General features: G+C 39.7%; 2 protein-coding genes across 5 annotated transcripts in view; one reads left to right on the top strand and one right to left on the bottom strand.

The window, feature by feature from the left end:
• The window catches only part of LOC111243633 (uncharacterized), a 36533-nt gene that overhangs the window by 10460 nt on the left and 7932 nt on the right, over window positions 1–18141 (top strand). For 2 of the 4 annotated variants that reach the window (XM_086979876.1, XM_086979875.1), the window contains exon 5: window positions 5144–6959. In XM_086979876.1, coding sequence (XP_086836002.1) covers window positions 5144–6959 — 1816 coding nt within the window. Of the gene's footprint in view, window positions 1–1204; window positions 3218–5143; window positions 7476–18141 lie in introns of those variants that run through there. The other 2 variants (XM_086979873.1, XM_086979874.1) reach the window with 2 other exon arrangements.
• Window positions 8233–15853, bottom strand: LOC111246040 (uncharacterized). Its single transcript, XM_086979881.1, has 13 exons — window positions 15796–15853; window positions 14637–15054; window positions 13661–13852; window positions 13446–13519; window positions 13209–13308; window positions 12834–12974; window positions 12475–12631; window positions 12064–12239; window positions 11465–11638; window positions 11171–11342; window positions 10576–10700; window positions 10157–10391; window positions 8233–10065 (listed from the first exon to the last, which is right to left on the bottom strand). The coding sequence occupies exons 2-13, from the start codon at window positions 15020–15022 to the stop codon at window positions 8989–8991; spliced, it is 3009 nt and encodes a 1002-aa protein (XP_086836007.1). The 5' UTR covers window positions 15023–15054; window positions 15796–15853; the 3' UTR covers window positions 8233–8988.

The following is an 18141-nucleotide window of genomic DNA, read 5'->3' as shown; positions in this document are numbered from 1 at the left end:
CCTCACGTTAGCAATAGACGTGAAGTTATCTCAACATTAATAAGTGTATGAACGCTGTAATGGTATACGTGATACAATGAAATTGGCTGCATACACTTTCGTTTCTAGACCGACGTACTCCTGGGTATTCGCTTAACGAGTGACCATAGGCCATTACTCGGGCCAGCATTCGTTATTGCGATTATAGAGAAAGCCTTCTATTTGTAGTATTGAATCTGAGAACAAGCTTGAAAGCTCTGTTTGTTTAAAAATAAATTTCACTATCTAAATGCGAATTTACGGAACAAAGGACGAAAGTAAATTGTATAAAAGTCTACGTTTAAACCCGCCAGGCTTTAATTTTGCATGGCGTTCAGGACACGCTTTGGGGAATGGCGCATCAATGTAGGAATAATGAAGCAACTATGAGTTTGCAAATTTGTTGCCGTTCGTATGCAGTGCTCGTAAATCGAATCCTAAGGGGGAAAATTGCTTTATTATTGGAAACCCTATTTAATTTAGCATTTTGATTGCCCACCAACGTAAGTTCCTTAGAGAAACTGACGTGGGAGAATGAGGGATATTTTGGGATATGTATTTTGACTCGTAGGCAAATAGTTACTTTATAAATTCGGTTGGTGACAAAAATAGAAATTCAGTAGACTTTTAGATTTATGAATTCCCTCATTTTCCTAAAGAAATATTCTACTAAACATCATACCGTGTATTCGGAAATTCACTAGTCTTTGGCACAATGACACTACTGAATGAAACAATGTTCTGCACTTAGATTGAGCGAAAGATACCGTTTTTACATTATTCAGACCATTACATGTATCGGAGACGAACTAGATTTTACTTTAAAAATAATGCTTTGTTCATACACTTCTCTAGTTGATGCAAAATTACTGAATTACTGAGGACATTAGAGCAAAAAATGGTGCTGATTTTCTATCCACCCTTTGGTAACAAAAGCCTATATAGTTCGAATATCTCTAAACGATTGGAAGTCTCTTATGGTTTTCTGCCTCGGTAAATACCATGCGGTTTGATCCCGTGGTAGCGTTATTCGCAATTTTCTCTCGAAATAGATACGTGGTGTCTTGTACCGCGCCTATTATTCATCTGTGCGTGTACATGTATATGTCAGTGTATGGGTCAATCTGCCACCCCCGATGTGGTTGTTGTTATTTTTGCTGTTGTCGTTGTTTTCATTGTGTTGTAGGTTCAAATTAAGCGGACACCTGAACGAGCACCTCGCGGGTAAGCACAACATCGGCAAATGTACGTGTGACCAATGCGGCAAGCTGTTTAGTACGCCATTCCGACTCAAGCAGCATACAATGCTGGCTCATCAGGACTTCCGATTCGCTTGCGGCTACGATGGTTGTGACTACAAGAGTAAATATCAGCAACAACTGAACAAGCATGTCCGATTAAAGCATCTCGGAATGGATTTAGCAGCGGCTAGCGGCCGACGAAAGTGCACGATGTGCGACTTTGAGGGCTACTGTCTCGCAGCCCACGTGCGTGCCGTGCACACTAAAGAGAAGCCCTACAAGTGCCAGCACTGCGACCGAACTTTCAGTGATCGAAATAACCAGCGGGCTCACGAGCACCGCGTCCACTCCAAAGACCGTCTGCGGCATAAGTGCAGCTTCTGTGAGCAAATGTTTTATACGCCCGGAAGGCTACGCGAACATATTGCAGTGCGTCACACTCATGAGCATACACACCTGTGTGAGAATTGTGGCTTCAGTACGGCCGTGGAGAGAACTTATCTTCGTCATCGGAAAAGTAATTGTAATTTCCATGAGATGCCTCTGAAATGCCCGCGTTGCGATTTTACAACCCATATACCATTTCTATTTAAGACTCATAAAGCAGCTTGCGAGCCAGACGCCGACGAGGGCGAAAGCGGTGAATGTAGGCTGACAAACAAAGAAAGGAAGCAGCGCTTAAGAGGTGGTGCACGGTTACGAAAGGTCAAACTGAAAGTGGAGGAACAGGATATGCCATGGGAGAACGAATTTCGAAGTCCCGAAAAATCGAGTGTTATCAAGCCAGTAAGCGTAAGAATAGCTTTGCCGGCTAAGAAGCGAGGCACAAAAGGCGTTCTCGTGAAAGATCAGAGGATGCACTGGACAAGCAGCGAGGACGAAAACGAAGAAGATAAAATCGTTCAGACGGAACCGAACTTAGACGTTCGACAAATCGGAAAGAAACCAAGACCGGAAACCAAGCTTGGAAATGGCCAGAGACAGACAAGGGCCAATTCTGACTCTACTATGGAGCAGAAAACTAAAATAGAACTGAATCAACAAATGAGTGAGAAGGTAAATTCACCGAAGAAACAGCACCGGCAGTCAAAAGTGGTAAAGAAATTAGAAGAGACCTTGTTTCGCACGGCGCGGAAACACAGTAAAGACGCTGTGCAGTCGAGAACATCGTTCTTACCAAAAAGAAGGAGTGCGCGCATTAAACCGCCAAAGACTGATAAAACGAGCCATGCTGTTGACTCCGACTCTGATTACACGCCAAGAAACCAGGCACAAATATCTAAATTTCCAATAAAAAGAAGACAACAGACAATACGTAGGATGGCGAAGTGCGAACGATTAGACGAACTGCCGGCCGATTGCTTCACCGAGAATTGCCCATCTTCGAAGCCAGGCAACGCGGCCTGCACCGAGGTCGCGCCCGTAAACGCCAATCGTCCTTCAGCTAGCCAAAAGGATACTGAACGATTAAAAGATAACAAAGACAAAATATTTGCTCATAACGATGATGATGACTGTTATAATAAAGGGACAGTAGAAGAATCCCCGCAGATATATTTTGAAATCAAAGCAGAGCAGGGATGCCTATCGGAACAACCCGACATAACTTGTAGGTCTTACAGCGGTGATACTAATTCGACAGCGAATGGCGAGCAAAACGTCGAAGAGGACGAAGTAACCATTGAAACAAACAATGAAGACGCGAATAAGCCCGAGGCGGATGAAGTAGAAATGTTTGCCTGTCCACAATGTGATACGTTCTTCGTGAGTCAGGTGAAGTTTACGTCCCATATCGTCGAAACACATGTAAACAAAGTGAAGATACGGGTCGGCTCTAAGGAGTGGAAAAAAGCTTACAAATGAACATTACAATGTAGTTGAAGTATGTTATTATTAAAAATTATACTCGCATTTTTTTGTTTACTAAAAGTAAACGGTTTGTTATTGATTGCACATTACCACGTAGTTGTTTTTACTAAAAATTTGACTTTATGTAGGTTGTCCTATTACCGACTTGCGCAAACGACAGCTGTCAATCAGTAAGTTTTAAAGCTTGCCCTGTATTATTTCTTAAGTATTGTCTTTACGTGAATGTGTGATTGGTTTTGTGTTTTTCTTGTACTACACTGTGTGGTCATTTTTCATGTTTGGCAGTTTAGGACTATAATAGTTATATCTTCACAAGTATTTTCTTTTGCCTACAATTAATAGTGCGAAAAGCCAAGGTTGACTCAATTATTGATGACTGATGCCTGGTGTGATCAAGTCGTATTGGTGATTTTGTCGTGATAATAAAACTCGAATTTATAACAACGATACCTATACACAAATAAGCTCTTTTTGTAGGTCAAAGTACGTTCAGCATGTGCGCAGCAAGAATGAGCGGCATATAGATTTCACCATATGTTTGGTTGGTTGATCAGTTAAATTTAATTTTAATGCGCCGTTATGACCTATTAGAAGGTGAACTCAAGTTCAGTCTTTATAAAATGTTGTTCAGAAGTGACTGCTGCAATCTATCATTTTTATTTTGGTGAATAGAATATAAGCTAATGTGAGTCAGTTCCTTAGAGCTGAGAAATGTCTTGAAATACTATACAAGATTTATAGTGAATGTAAGTGAGCTGTTGTAAAAATCACTTTTAGCATCCGCACTGGATTTCGAAAGTGATAACACTTACAATGATTTTGGCCTACGATTAAATGCGCCGAAAACTAAAGAAGGACCGTCTTCTCAAGTATTTCTGTGAAGCTATTGATTTAATTAATCATTTCCTTTTTGGGCATTTCTGCGCTTACAGTGAATTAATAACACCGTGTGTGATAGCACACCCATTAAGATTTTAACCCAACTTAACGTGGGGAAGAATAGAAAATAAAATCAGCATAAATAAGATGTCGTGGCTAAAAAGGTAGTGACAGAGCAAACCTGCCAAGTAAAGCGATATATATGTATATATATATCGCTTTACTTGACATTATATATATATATATATATAATGCGTTTGTAAAACCGGTTTGGCGAGAGCGAGAGCCTTATTGAATAAATTGTATGCTGTTACGTCTCGTGCATAATTGAAAGCGAACTTTCATTGAGTTACAGTTAGCAGCTCAACGAAAGCAGTGATGGTCGTAGTAATTTAATAAATTAGGCAAGGCTAATTAAATATACAAGGGTGCCGTATATATATATACGACATTCTTCTAGCCGTGTGTAGCTACGATGCCCTATAACAAGAATGGGAATAAATATATTTTTATTTACCAAATATACGGCGTTTTTAATGTAACTTCAACAGCCATTGCTCTGAGCACTTGGCTTTACTCAGGAGGTCGAACAACAACAAATAATAACAAAAAAATTTCTATCTATTAAGGTCTCAATGATATACTAACAAGACAAAAAATCTATCCATTCTATGTTTACGAAATTTTTAGACAAACTTTCGGCCTTGTTACGTTGTTGTGGTCGAAACTTGAGAAATGTTAAACTTGTACTACGTATACGTATACGGGTCTTTGATGTTCATTGCGATGCAAACCCTTTTAGTTAGACGATGACTCTTAATAGCAAATACATCTGTATACGATAGTAAAGGCGTTGGTAAATACTTGTACCGCTTATTTTTGTCAGTCAAGGAGCGCTGGTCCGAGCTCATCATTTTAGTGGAAACTTTTAGATGGCGGGACCGGCAGGTTCTTTAAGGCTTCCAAATTGGGCCACAAGCGGCAACAAATTAATGATCAAACTGTTCTGCTTTTCCCTACTACTGATATTAGTTGTAGGATCATTGCTGGTGTTTGCTGCTGCTTCAACCATGTGTCTCTGTCTATATCAGCCTCTGTGTTGAAGTACAGCGTGTCTATTATGATTATCGTTTCAGATTCAGCCAACAAGGGCTGCGCGCAGTGCACGAGGAACGTGCGCATGGCCTGGGTGACCACGTGTGCGACCGTTGTGGGAAGGCGTTCGCCGCGGCGTCCCGACTGGCCGCTCACGTTCGAGCAGTTCACGAGACCGCGCGTCTTCAATGCCCCTTCGAGGGTTGTGAATACGCGGGCGCTTCATGCAGCAAATTCCTTGAAGATCACGTTCGAGCTAGACACACTCATGAGCGACCTTTTCTCTGTTCCGACTGTGGGAAAGGCTTCTCATCTCGGACGAACCTACGGTGTCATGCTCAGAAGCATCGGCAGGAGGGCCGTTTCATCTGCCATCTTTGTCCGAAACGATTTACCTGGAAAGCCAATCTTATGTCACATATCGAACGGCATAATAATCCTGACCGGCAGTTCCAGTGTGAATTTGAACAGTGTTCTTTTACAACAAAATCAGCGAAGTACCTGTGTGAGCATCGTAGGAAACATACGGGGGAGTTTCGTTTTGCCTGCAATCGCTGTGATCGCAAATTTCAATACCAGTTTGACTACAAACGACATCTGAAGAGCCATAAGAGCTCAGTTATGGAGAGCAATAATGATGGTAAAGAACAGACAACGCGCAAGGAATACAACTGCCACCAGTGCGACTTTCGTTCGCGATACTGGACCGCCATGACGAAACATGTTCGTTCCCATAACGATGACAATGACAAGCGTTACGAATGTAGGACTTGCGGTAAGCAGTTCTTGTCAATGTACCATTTTCAAATTCATATGCTGTTGCACCGAAATAAAAAAACACGAGGATCCGAAGGGGATACAGTGCATAGCAAGCCCCGTTGTGATCGTTGTCTAGTGTATTTTAACTCAAAGGAAGAGCGGCTAACACATTTGGCTGACTGCAGCGGCAGTGCAGACCGGACGCCGATACTGGACAGTAAACAGAGATCGGACTATCTTAGGCTACACGACTATGCTTTCAGAATAAGCGGAAATAAAAGAAGCGGCAACAGCATCGCCAACAAAAATGGTGCTTACTGTAAAAATGAAGCTTCATCTCGAGTCAGTGAGAAGATTCCTAACGAAATTCGGGTCTGCTCACCCGCACCTTTGGACCCTGTGGCGTACCAGGCCGTCGAACCGTGTCCTTTCTGCGATCAGAACATTGTATCGCTAGCAATTGTTGATCATTTCTGTACTTATCATCCCCTTAGAAATCCAGCGCAAATCATAGAGGCAACGCAAGAAAGGTTAGACACTATCCGCTGCATTCAGTGCGACGCGGAGCTAGCCCTAATGGATGTGTTGACGCACGTCTACAATAAACACGGTGGAGACGAACTTGCGGTGTGCGAGCACTGCTGTCGAATGTTTGCATCACAAGCGGAATTGCTACGTCACGTGTATAGCCATATTGCGCCATCACTTGCATGTGAAAGCTGCCCGTTCAGGACTAGATATCAACAGAGTCTAGAATTACATAAAGAACGCTTTTGCTTAAAAACTGACAACTCTAAAGAAAGCCAGAGTTCGCAGTCGAAACCGCAAAGGCAATTTTATGATTTAAAAAGCTTTTGTTGTGCCTTCTGCACCCGTAATTGGTCATCAATCAAAGAGTTAGTGGAACATATATGGGAAAAACATGTCATAGGAAACGTAGCGTTGGCCTTGTTCGCGTGCTACAACTGTGGTTTCGCCACGAAGTCTTTGGATCTCTTTCGGGACCATAAAGTGCGCTGTGAAAGTGACACGGTAGCAGGATTTAGAATTAGCCAAGTCGGTATCATGACTATTGATCAGAACAATAAAGAAGTTCAGGTTAGTAATAATCGCGTTTACGATGTCAGCACTAAGATAACCTTGTCTGCTGGCGGAAGCCAACGTAGAAAAATATCATCAGCAGCGATACATACACAAACCTCGAGAAAGGGCGCGAAAACAATGTCCATGGCGAATTCTCCAAAAAAAAATAACAAAGATAGTGCCACGTAAAATTCAGTCAAGTAAAGCAAATAGCAAAACTAAAGGTACTACGACCGTGATGTTATGAATAGAAAAATCTTCTGATGGAATTAATGGCCTGAATGAGGCTAATTTAGTTATAGATAATATAAACTTTGAAAATCTTTTAGTATATACTACGGTTAAGATTCATTTTACTCCTCATAGCTTTCATCAGTATTTAACTGTACAATTGTATAGATATTTGTATATTTTCACGTCTTAACAACATTAGCAAAACACGTAATATTTGAAGCTTTGTCCTTTCGTTGGAACTTGGCAGTGGTGATCATGAACAGGCAAATAAATAGTCGGAATTTGTGTTAATGTGAACATCGGTGTCTTATATTATTCTGAGATATTACATGCACAACTCTTGATTTCTACAATCGATTTGGCTCGAGTAATGTTGGATTACGAAGCACAAAGTAACTCAATCGCTTTACATGTGTCAAGGCTAACTTATTGAAATACATGGGCTTAGTAAAAAAAGTCTCGACTTGATCAAACTTTAGGTGACTTTAGATGAAAAACGAAAATATGTATGAACAAATTCGCGAAAAATCTGATCACTTGACCAAGTACTATTTCCAAAATTACATAAGTAATGACTGTTCGCTCAATCAGATATCCAAGATATTCCCCTTGAGGCTAAGTCTGTACATTACTTGGAGTCTCTCCATATACAGTTTTACTCAGAAATTTTATCAATCGATCTTTTCCTGCAACGCTGGGAAGTTTTACTATCATTGTAACGCATGTTTTAGATAGGATAGTGTGCTAGCATTATAGACCGTAGTTGAGCTGCGATAGAAGGGAACCTGGCGTACGTGACTGTTACTGTGACACTGATCCTGCGTTCAAATGACGCAACGATCTGCTTTTTTGAGTTTTATAAGTATAGACACCTTTTGGTAAAAGAGTGAGATCTAACGAGGAAAAATGCAATACCGATTAGTCTTATCTGACCTAAACCTATTACCTTCCAAAATTACGCGCTTATTAGTATCTCTTTAATTGTGAGAAAATTTTATTTTTACGTTATCTAAAAGAAGATCAAGAACAGACGAACTCAAAACAAGTTGTGTAATATAGCTTTTATTTACAACTATTTTTATTAAAAATATCTTGCTTGGTCATGTATGACACAGTTTTATCTATAGTTTATTTATTGTAGGCAAATACTGTAATCTATTTATTAATTTTATTGCTGTATATACATAATTGTGTTAGTGTTTTTCATTATCATTCAGGAAGTGGATTATTACGTTAGCTCATAATTAATACGCGGAATAATAGTGTTTTGCGATACCGTTATAGCATTTCTTAGCATAGACTCTCGCGCGGTCGAACTATACGCAATACCAAAAAGAAGTATCTCATTTTGATTGTTAAATGTGAATCAAAACCAAAAGAAATGAATAATATGAACGGAGTTTTCAGAATGACGCATTCAGAGATGTATACAGAAAAACTATCATCCAACAGCCATACAGCAAACCGCCAAAATACAAGAATTCTTTAGAAAGACCGAAAAAGGGCACCGGACTTAAGTATCCGTTTCCTTTTAAGTGATTAGTAGTTTCTAAGTTAAATTTACAACAAGCGTTTACTTTGTGTCAGCTCTGTTATTTTAGAACGCATATTTTTTAGCTTTCTGTTGTCATAAGTCGGAATAAATGCCAACTAATAACTTTAGGCAGCCCCCTAATCTCAGACGCCAACAACGGTTAGTGTCCTTTCGCTACGTATTCGTAATACACTATAAAGTATCTTATTCGGCATTGCTATCACAAACAACTCAGCAGTCTTAGCTCTTGGAAGCTACTGCAAATCTCGCAAAAGTTTACAGGTATATGTGGTCATGTAAACAGCCCTGGACCGCCAACGTGCTTTGAGATTTTCCAGAGCTCGGTAATTTTGATACGGCAGCAGGCTCCGATGACGTTGTAGAAATGCCTGGCTCAGCAGGAGAGACCTCGACGACAACAGTTTCAACCAGGGATGGCTCCACTACGTGAGCTGAATTTCTGCTGCCCCCAGGAGTACGTGATCGCTTTGTCGCCGGCGTAATGACAAACTCATGTACTGTTTGCGTTTCGTCAATGCCAGCTTTACTAGCACGGCCCTTGCCGGCTAATGGTCTCGCTGGTGTTACACCGTCTTGATAAGGCAAAACGACGATCTGCGGCGTTTTCTCGATCGTGTCGGTTTCCACTTTAATTTCGATGGTGTCGTCTGCCAAATTTATGGTTCTACAACCGTTTTGTTTTAAAGTTACGGCGTCTTTTAGATTTTCGTTGGCGACACTTGAATCAACTGTTTTTCTCCGCTTCGAACTTAGCGGTATAGCATTTTTTAAAGCTAAAGCACGTTTTTCAGATATACGATTGCTACGTCGATTTGGTGCTGATACGATTTTTTCTGATGATTGTTCTGCAGGGAGATTCGTCTTTTTAGGCCGGCCTGGTCTTCTCTTAGTTATAGAATTAAGTGGAGCTTTTAAAGGTGATTTAGTTTGCGCTTTAGTGGGCTTTCGCTTTTTGTTCGTGTTCCTCTGTGCTTTAAACACAGCTTTAGGAGTGCGTTTAGTCTTTTTGTTTCTTTTGTTCACAGACAACATTAGCCGTTCGAAGTAGGTTTCTTCCTCTTCTAGATCTGCATACTCCTTCTCAATATCAGCAGGGTTCACTTGAACTTCCTTATTAATGAGGTCACCCTCAACGGCAATATCTGCTATACCATCGTGATCTTCGGCCGCTGATCTTATCTTACTTACAAAACCTCGGAACTCGTCAAGCGGTAGTGGTTTAGGAACATTTTCTTCAACATGAATATTAGGTACAGGACCAGTTGCTTCTAACACCTCAGTGGCATTCTCAATTAGCTGGGCCACTCTTTCTAGATCTACGAAGTGGTCGCCCTGAAAGGTGAGTCATCAGCATTTCATGCATGACCAAATTTTCTCAAACCAAAAACTTTGAAGCAATTCTCAAAACGAACTAGGTCCTTACCTGCAATGCTTGGATCATCCGAGGCACTAGGGTCAAAAGTATATCTTGTACGCGTTGATTGTAATTGATTCGCCCCAATGCGCGTATCTCACGCTCGGGGTTGAACTTTTCTTCAGAATCTATTGGTCGCTCGGAGACAAACATAACTCCGGGCGGGCCTTTACGAAGCGCAACCGCGTGAATATGCTGACACATCTGTCCGTCAATAACATGTGACACGCATGTGCAACCATATCTGTTTGTCGAAATGGAAAATAATAGCCAAAATTATGCAGTATTAGCATCCACTAGTACTATCTACAAAAGGCATTGTGGTGTTTACTAATACTCGGGTATACCAATTCACTCGCGTGGAGCCCACAACATAAAACAGAAGATGTTTTAGAGGACAATAGAATCGTAAGCAGCAAATACTATACCTATGAACACAAACGTCACAGGAAACACATGTCTCCTCGCAGCTCGAGTGATTAGACTTGCGTGGATAGACAACGTGAACCTCATCCCCTTCTCGAACATGACAAACTCCATTTAGCTCTAACACCTACCGAAAGTTGAGCAAAGCGGAAACATCAGAAAGCACTTTACATCTTAGCATTAATTAGAGTAGCACTGTATTAGCCTATCCGCAAAAGAAATTGCCAGAAGGTGGAGGTGTAGACGACCCGAATCATATTATATGAAATACTCACATAATGACGCAACGATTTGAATATCTGCAACCGGTGCCCCCTCTTTTCCCATGTTCGTTTGGTATTGACCTACCGAATATAAAAGCAGCAAGTATCTGGCTGTTCTTGTAAGGAAATTATGGTACCGTTCGAACACACGACGTTTGCCTTTGAGTAACGTCAAAACACCCACCGTTTGGCAAAAAAGCCGTTTTGAAGTAAATACTTGATGCTTTGTGTGATAAATAAACATTTTATGAGCAATAAAAGCCCACCCTTCATACACCTATATGAAACACAGTCAATTAATTTGCCTTCAATATTGGTCCAGTAAGTAATTTACCTGTTTGATACGCGATTCAGCCCATTGATGCTTTTCAGTTTTCTTTACTACAGGATGTTCCTCCCTATTAAGTTTGGCTCGGATTACCTCGACGAGCCTTCGCCGTGCCAAATTCAAATCGCGACTGAAATCCACTGTTCGCCACCACTCATAGGCGCGCCTGATTTCCGGGCTGCCAATAAAAACATACGAGACGATGTTAAATTGAGAATCAAAGCAACTGGATCAATATTGCCTTTCTTTAACAAAATTTGTTGGCTTTAATCATAAATAAAAAAATGCACAGGCATGTACTTGCGCAATCCGTAACGAAATGCTGTTCTAGCGATGTCTCCGAGGTCGAGAACATGCAGCCTTCTAAGCGGACCTCGTCCGTCAAAGTTGCGAGCAACCTCAGCCATAATGTCTTGAGGATCCTTTCCAGCTTCCAGTTGCTCTCGTAGCCACTGCGAATCTTCCTCGGTCATTCTAATAAAATACGATATCGGGTATGGGATATAAAGTAAGTAGTACAACAAAACAAATTAGCCCGATTAGAATTAACGACCCTAAACTTGCACAAACAGAGGTAATCGTTGAATGGTATGTACATTTAAAGACTCCCATTTTCAGGTGATACAAACTGAAAGATGTTTCAGTAGGTAGGTTTTTCTCGTCAATTTCACTTTGCGCGAAATGTTTAATTATTTTGTCATCCTAACTCTGATACGTCTTACTGCCACTATAATTCCTAGCATACACTATTATAGTTTTACCTAGCTCTGATTTACCAGAACAATTTTTTTAAAGACAGTGATATATACTATAAAGCTGTCATTATATTTCGCAGCAACTAGATTTAAAGAACTTCATTCTCCTTAAATCTATCAATGACCGAAACTGCTGCAACATACTTTACATCAAGAGGGGACGGCGTGTGTCCAATGTGTGTCCTATAGAATTTAACATGGATTCGACCGCTACCACCTCTGGTATTATCACGTCCATCAACAAGTTTCACATCCATTATCGCAGGGCAAAAATGATTCAATAAGCGAGCTTTTTTTCGAGGCTTTGCTTCACCTTCACACTAGAAAGATAAACAGAGGTATCCTTGTTAGCGGAAACCTTTTAGTTTATCATGGACTTCACCTTATATAACTAATATAATGCTTTTCGTACAATGTGAAACTCTGTTTGTATATTCGACATGAACGTGTAATAATAAGGAGTAGGCTAGACCAAAGACATTGGAAAGAAGCACGGGTCTAGCTAAATTAATTTCGTATAGTTCGTCAATTTTACGTGCAAGTAACTTCGTTTACCTTACGTTCAAAGGCAGCACGTCTCCCCAAAAAACACTGGTAGATTCCCTCGATTTCATGAAGTTTCGACTGTTTATGACGAGAAAACGTTGACATTTCTTCGGTTTCTGTACGGACTTTCCACTTCCAAAAGTCATCCGCAGATGCAAACTCATGTCTGTAGATAAAAAAAAATAATTATAGTGATGTTAGCTTGAAGTCCTCACCACCCTGTATGGCCAAGAACTGGCAATTATATTGCACGAAAACAAAACACTAAAGGTAAACCATCATTGTGACCGAAATGAAACGTCTGTAATTTTCTGAATTTGAGAAACTTAAAAAAATCTAACTTAAAAGAATGGAAAAAAACAACCTACTCGGAAACACTGAGGGGCACATGATGATGATCGATAATGTGCTGAAGGCACTTGCGACGCCACTTGAAGTTCTCTTTGCAGATGGGACAGACAATTGATAACCCGGATATTTTAGAAGTTGTTTTCACGTGTTTAGGTACGCTGCAAAGGCAAGACAAAATATATTTTTCCCTTGATAGTTAATTTAGCTTCTTATTAAGCTATTTCTATTATATAACTCTGGCGCTGTGAGCCTAGAAATATTTAGAGCAAGCCTTTTTGGAACCCAATTTGTATGACCGCAAAATATACTTTGACACCCGTTTAAGACACTTCTATGCAGACAAAAACTGTACGTTTAAGTACAGTTGTTGTCTGCATACGACAATCACTTACATGCGTTGACCTTCAGGTAGATGGTGAAGTTGCATATGACTGAATAGGTTCCATTTACCTAGCATTTGCGAGCCGCAGTCATCTACCGGACAGCAATAACCTACAAATAAGCAGTCACAAAAACATGTCCATGAAGAACAATTACGTTAATCAGCACCATGTGTGTTCAACCAAGGACTCTCCAAGATATGATAATAATTTAAGGCTAACTTCGGATGTACGGAAGCACATACTTACGGAGTTTACCATCTACCATAACCTGCTGGTGGGAATCAAAAACCTTGCGGATGTTTTCGGTTGTGATCGGCATTCTGCAAACACATTTTTGCTCATTATTCTTGATGGACTCTTAACCTACGTAAATAGCAACTACTGGTCATTAATGTTTTTCTAAAATTTCAATTAAGATTTCTGACTCAGATGAACTTTATACCAATGTGCGCAGTACTCACTGAACAAACTGGTTTGTATCTTCATCGAGCACAGTTACGTAAGTTTTAAACTCTCGTCTAAACTGCTTTTTGAAAGGTTGTATAGTGGCATAGACCTCTTCGAAAGTAGGCACGACTTCTGGCAGAGGTGGCATGCGCCCTGAAAGCGGACTCGGTGCTTCCGGTTCAGGCCCGTGATTATGGATACCTTGTCTAAACTCAAAAAAAGAAAAATAATCAATCTCAAATTTTTTTAGAACTACAACTGTTATAGTCGTCCAATTTGAAACGTATAATGTTTAGTTTAGGCTGTCTTAATGAGTAATTATGAACGGAAATGTGGATTTCCTAAACCAAGTTTTCAAAATATTTTCGGCGTAAACCAGTAACAAATCCATTAGAAAATCTCTCGTTTAAGCCTGATAAGAACTGTGCCATTTCAGCCAAATCTGCTAGCGATTTTGGCTATGATTAGAACTGTGAACGCTCTTGAGAAATATCTTCAAATTTTATAAAACTTCGCTAAAATTAAAATTTCGAATATATACTATTGAATAACAGTATATTAGCATGTTTGTGCGTTAATCTGAGATCTCCAATCTACAGCTGCTTAATGTCTAACATTCTAGGTTCTAGTAAATGAAATGTCGTGAAATATGAACTAATGATTAGAACCGTTCATTGCTCAACATGACGTTTATTGCATGACTAAATGTTGTTAAGTAGAAAGTCCCTTGAAGTTTGATTAAATGGGGATATTTTTCCGCATTGTTAACTAGTTTATGACAAAAAAAGTTTCTTTTGGGAAATTTCCAACACCGTTCAAATCAGCCATAAAAACCTGGTCTAAGTAAGTTAAATTTTTGGGGGCAATGGAATTTCTGAGTAAAGCCTGTGTATGAGAGACATTTCGTGTTTGGGGTTCTGAATATTATTAGTATTTGAGCGTCTACAACGTTATAAGTACACTTGCCGATCATGTTTAGCAAACACGAACCTGGTAATGACAGTTCCGTCTCGATGGTGTTCTAGTCGAACTGGACAGGGATGTGGGAGCTGTTTAATATAGGCCGCTCGAGCGCCCCACAAGCATTGTGACATGAAGCGACCGCCTCCGTGATCAAAAACCGAGACAAGCGTAAATGCACCGATTCCCCTGATGATAGTATCAGCGAAGGCCACCACGTCAGTCTCATGCCCGTTTCTATTAGTGGTGCTCCCTTTTTCTATTACCTCATAAGGTCCAAAAAGATCACACCACCAGGGAAAAGGCGGACGGCCATTTTTGGGTTTTGATCCCGGGCCCTGTTCGATTTCGTACACTACCGATGGCTGAACTACAGGTTCGCCGGAAACGGCTCCTTCGCGACTTGTGGAGGACATTTTTGCAATGTGCAGCCCACTGCAAGAACGCACTAGTAAATATGTAAAATTAACACAGAAAACTAATTCCAGCGAAATTTAGCGCTAAATTTCTCACACCCAGGACAATGATTCAGAATACGATCGAAAACTTATCTATGGGTTAACCGTATGTGAATACATATTTGTCAGAACGTACTTTAGTAAAATGTATAGTTGAACGCATTAAAATTTCCATGATGTGACAAATATGACTTTGTACAGTTGTTTTAATATTTATTATTACCATCTAATAGGATCACATAAAATATATATGGAGAGGTGAATGAAAAGTTTAGGCACCGACTTTTAATTTCTGCGAATGATGAAGTAAACGGGACGACATATTATTTATGATTTATTTTACGCCATTTAAAAATCTATTTTTTGGTCATCCAGACGTTTGTTATTGGAGAAGAACATTTACATAGGGCAACTGTTGCAGTTTCTCTGTATGTTGACATCGATTTAGCCACAGTACGATGGCGCTCTACGTGAGCCCCGTATTAGATTCTAATGGAGATGTTCTGTCGTTCGTCAATAGCACCTTGTACCCGTTTCCCATAATAATCGACTTACAAGTTCGCAATTACAAGTTCATTGTTTGGATAGGAGTACGTATGATGTCCATACCTGAATCTTTGTGTCGCGAGAACTATCGACGTTAGGCAAAACTGTACCACAATTTAAATTTGCAAATTATACCTGAGATTGTTGTGACCCTCTAGCCAAATACTTATCTAATACGTACATACCAGTAAGTTTAAATCGATAATTTTTCAATATTTGCAACCAGTGATAAGTGCATGACAACTAAAGTGCAGACGACAGACCCAGCCGGAAAACAAACATGTAGTTGGCGGCAGCTTTGAATATAATGGATACAACAAATGAACAGTACGGCGGGAATTAAATTAGAAAAGATCAAACACCTTATCGTATATTTGTATTTGCAGAGATTTCATTATGTTGAAAGACAAGAGATGCCTTTTTTTTCAATATTTCCCTTTTCTTTTAGCTCTTCGCTCCTTGTTCACTTCTATATACCATTAGAAACTAGTGTTGTAATTTCAGTGGGCAATGAGTGAAATTTACAGTTATTTCAAGCTCCAAAAATAGAAACTTAATATGAAACGAGAAGTGTATTTTCGACAACTGCTATTTTTAATATTTGCTGAAGCAGTTAGGGATATTTTTGCTGTATATAACGAGAATTTGCATCAAGTCTTGAACTTGGAGGATAAATTGCACCACGGGCGACCTCATTGACCTCGAATGGCAAATGGCTGGTTAATTAGCAGAGAAGATAGTTGCAAACGTTAAACTATTGTCAGGAATTTTACATGTATGTCATCTTACCTGAAATAAAAAGCCTGCTTGTGCCATTAAATGGGTAAAGCGTGCAAGCAAGCACGACTTTCGACATGACATTTAGCAACAGGCAACGCTCAGCCACAATGACGCTTCTTGTACAGCATTGTTAGAGATGTCGGGAAAAGGTATTTCTATTTCAATATAAAGCAGAGATAGGAATTTTTAACTTCAGGAAATGCAGTTAAATCTTAAACTAAGGCAAATTTTCATCCAAAAGGGTTACGATTCAATTTACACAGTGTGAAATGTTTGAGACGAACGAGACGGTCCGCAAGGATCATCTAGTGAAGTGCATCGAACTAAAGTGACTAACGGGCTATCTAAGAGAAAAGATCCGACGCACGAGAAAAAAGCGCACTTCGCCACAGCGGTGCTAGACTGCACATTGTAACGGGTGTAAAGGCCTATAAGAGCTTGAGCAGGACATTCTTCTACATCGATCATATTTCCCAGATCTCCCACATCTTACAGTGAAAACAGTCCCAAAACCCAGATAAAGGGAACCTTTTACAAAAAAATCTGAACACTTCTCATGGGAAGGAACAAATAATTTTTCTTAGACCTAGGATGATGAAGGCGAATACATACAAATGTAATTTACTGCTAGAATTCAAATGAAACACTGCCTTTTTTGTTCGGTGAAAAATTATTCATACTCATGTTTCAGTTTAACAATTTAATTTAATTTAAGGATCTCTACCTTAGGGAAAATATATAAAAAAATAAACAATTTTACATATCGCTAAGGCTGATGGTATAATGTGAAAATATTTAATTATCTACGTACGTGCTATAAAGTCAGTAGTACTCAACATGTCCGAAATCTTTACAGAATGATTAAGAATGATACTAACAGCTCTAAAAAACTAAAGGGCATTTAAAGTATTATCATGATTGCTAGCAACAAGCGACAGCGGATCGATAGTGGACGTTTAATTACTTTATGTAAGAGACGCTCGATGTGAGATAAATGTCGTAAACTACATCAGTAAAAGTTCTAGTGGCTTAGTGCAACTTCAAGCTGTTAGAGCCAATCAGTTGTCACTACCTAAAGTTTTAAAGCTTGGCCATTTCCGAAGTAGGAGTTCAATACCAGATACAAGCCACAAATAGTTACCTATTTCAAACTTTTGATTCCGCTGTTATACTGTATAGTCGCCAGTGTTGCCCCATTCTACATCAATTGGCAGCGCTGCGAAAAGTTGGAATGGTTTAATGATCTTTGCCACGTGCACTGTCTGCTACTGCAAAGGTCTCAATCATCTTACCCAATCGCTTTGAACACAGGATATTTTTTTACGTTCTCTTTTCGGAATGAAAGTCGTTTGTTTCTGGGATCCCATTTTGTTTCGCGAATTATATATAACTGTTTGGATATTACTTCTATAACCCTTTTCAGAAACAAAAATAGCAGTGTTATCCCACCTGGCTGGTTATATATTATGTCAAAAGTTTCAATCGACGTGGCGTACTTTCCATATAGCTTATTACCGTAAATCAATTTATCCTCATTCCAAATTAAGTAAATCCTAACTAAATATGTGTGTACAAGTCATATTATACAACCGCCAAATCTAGTTACTATGGTTTGTTCAAGATACATCTTTTAACTTAAAAATGGCACCGTGGTGTCTCAGGTAGTGGATGCTATTTCGAAAGTTCCTTAACGAGGATTAGCGTATCTGCAAAGAAGTAGACCATTCGGTTTCATATTTGGCCATTTAAGT

Source organism: Varroa destructor, unplaced genomic scaffold (genome assembly GCF_002443255.2).
Source record: "Varroa destructor unplaced genomic scaffold, Vdes_3.0 BEIS01000002.1, whole genome shotgun sequence".
In the NCBI taxonomy this organism is placed as follows: domain Eukaryota; kingdom Metazoa; phylum Arthropoda; class Arachnida; order Mesostigmata; family Varroidae; genus Varroa; species Varroa destructor.
The sequence above is the reverse complement of the archived record's forward strand: the minus strand, read 5'-3'. Positions and strand labels throughout refer to the sequence as shown.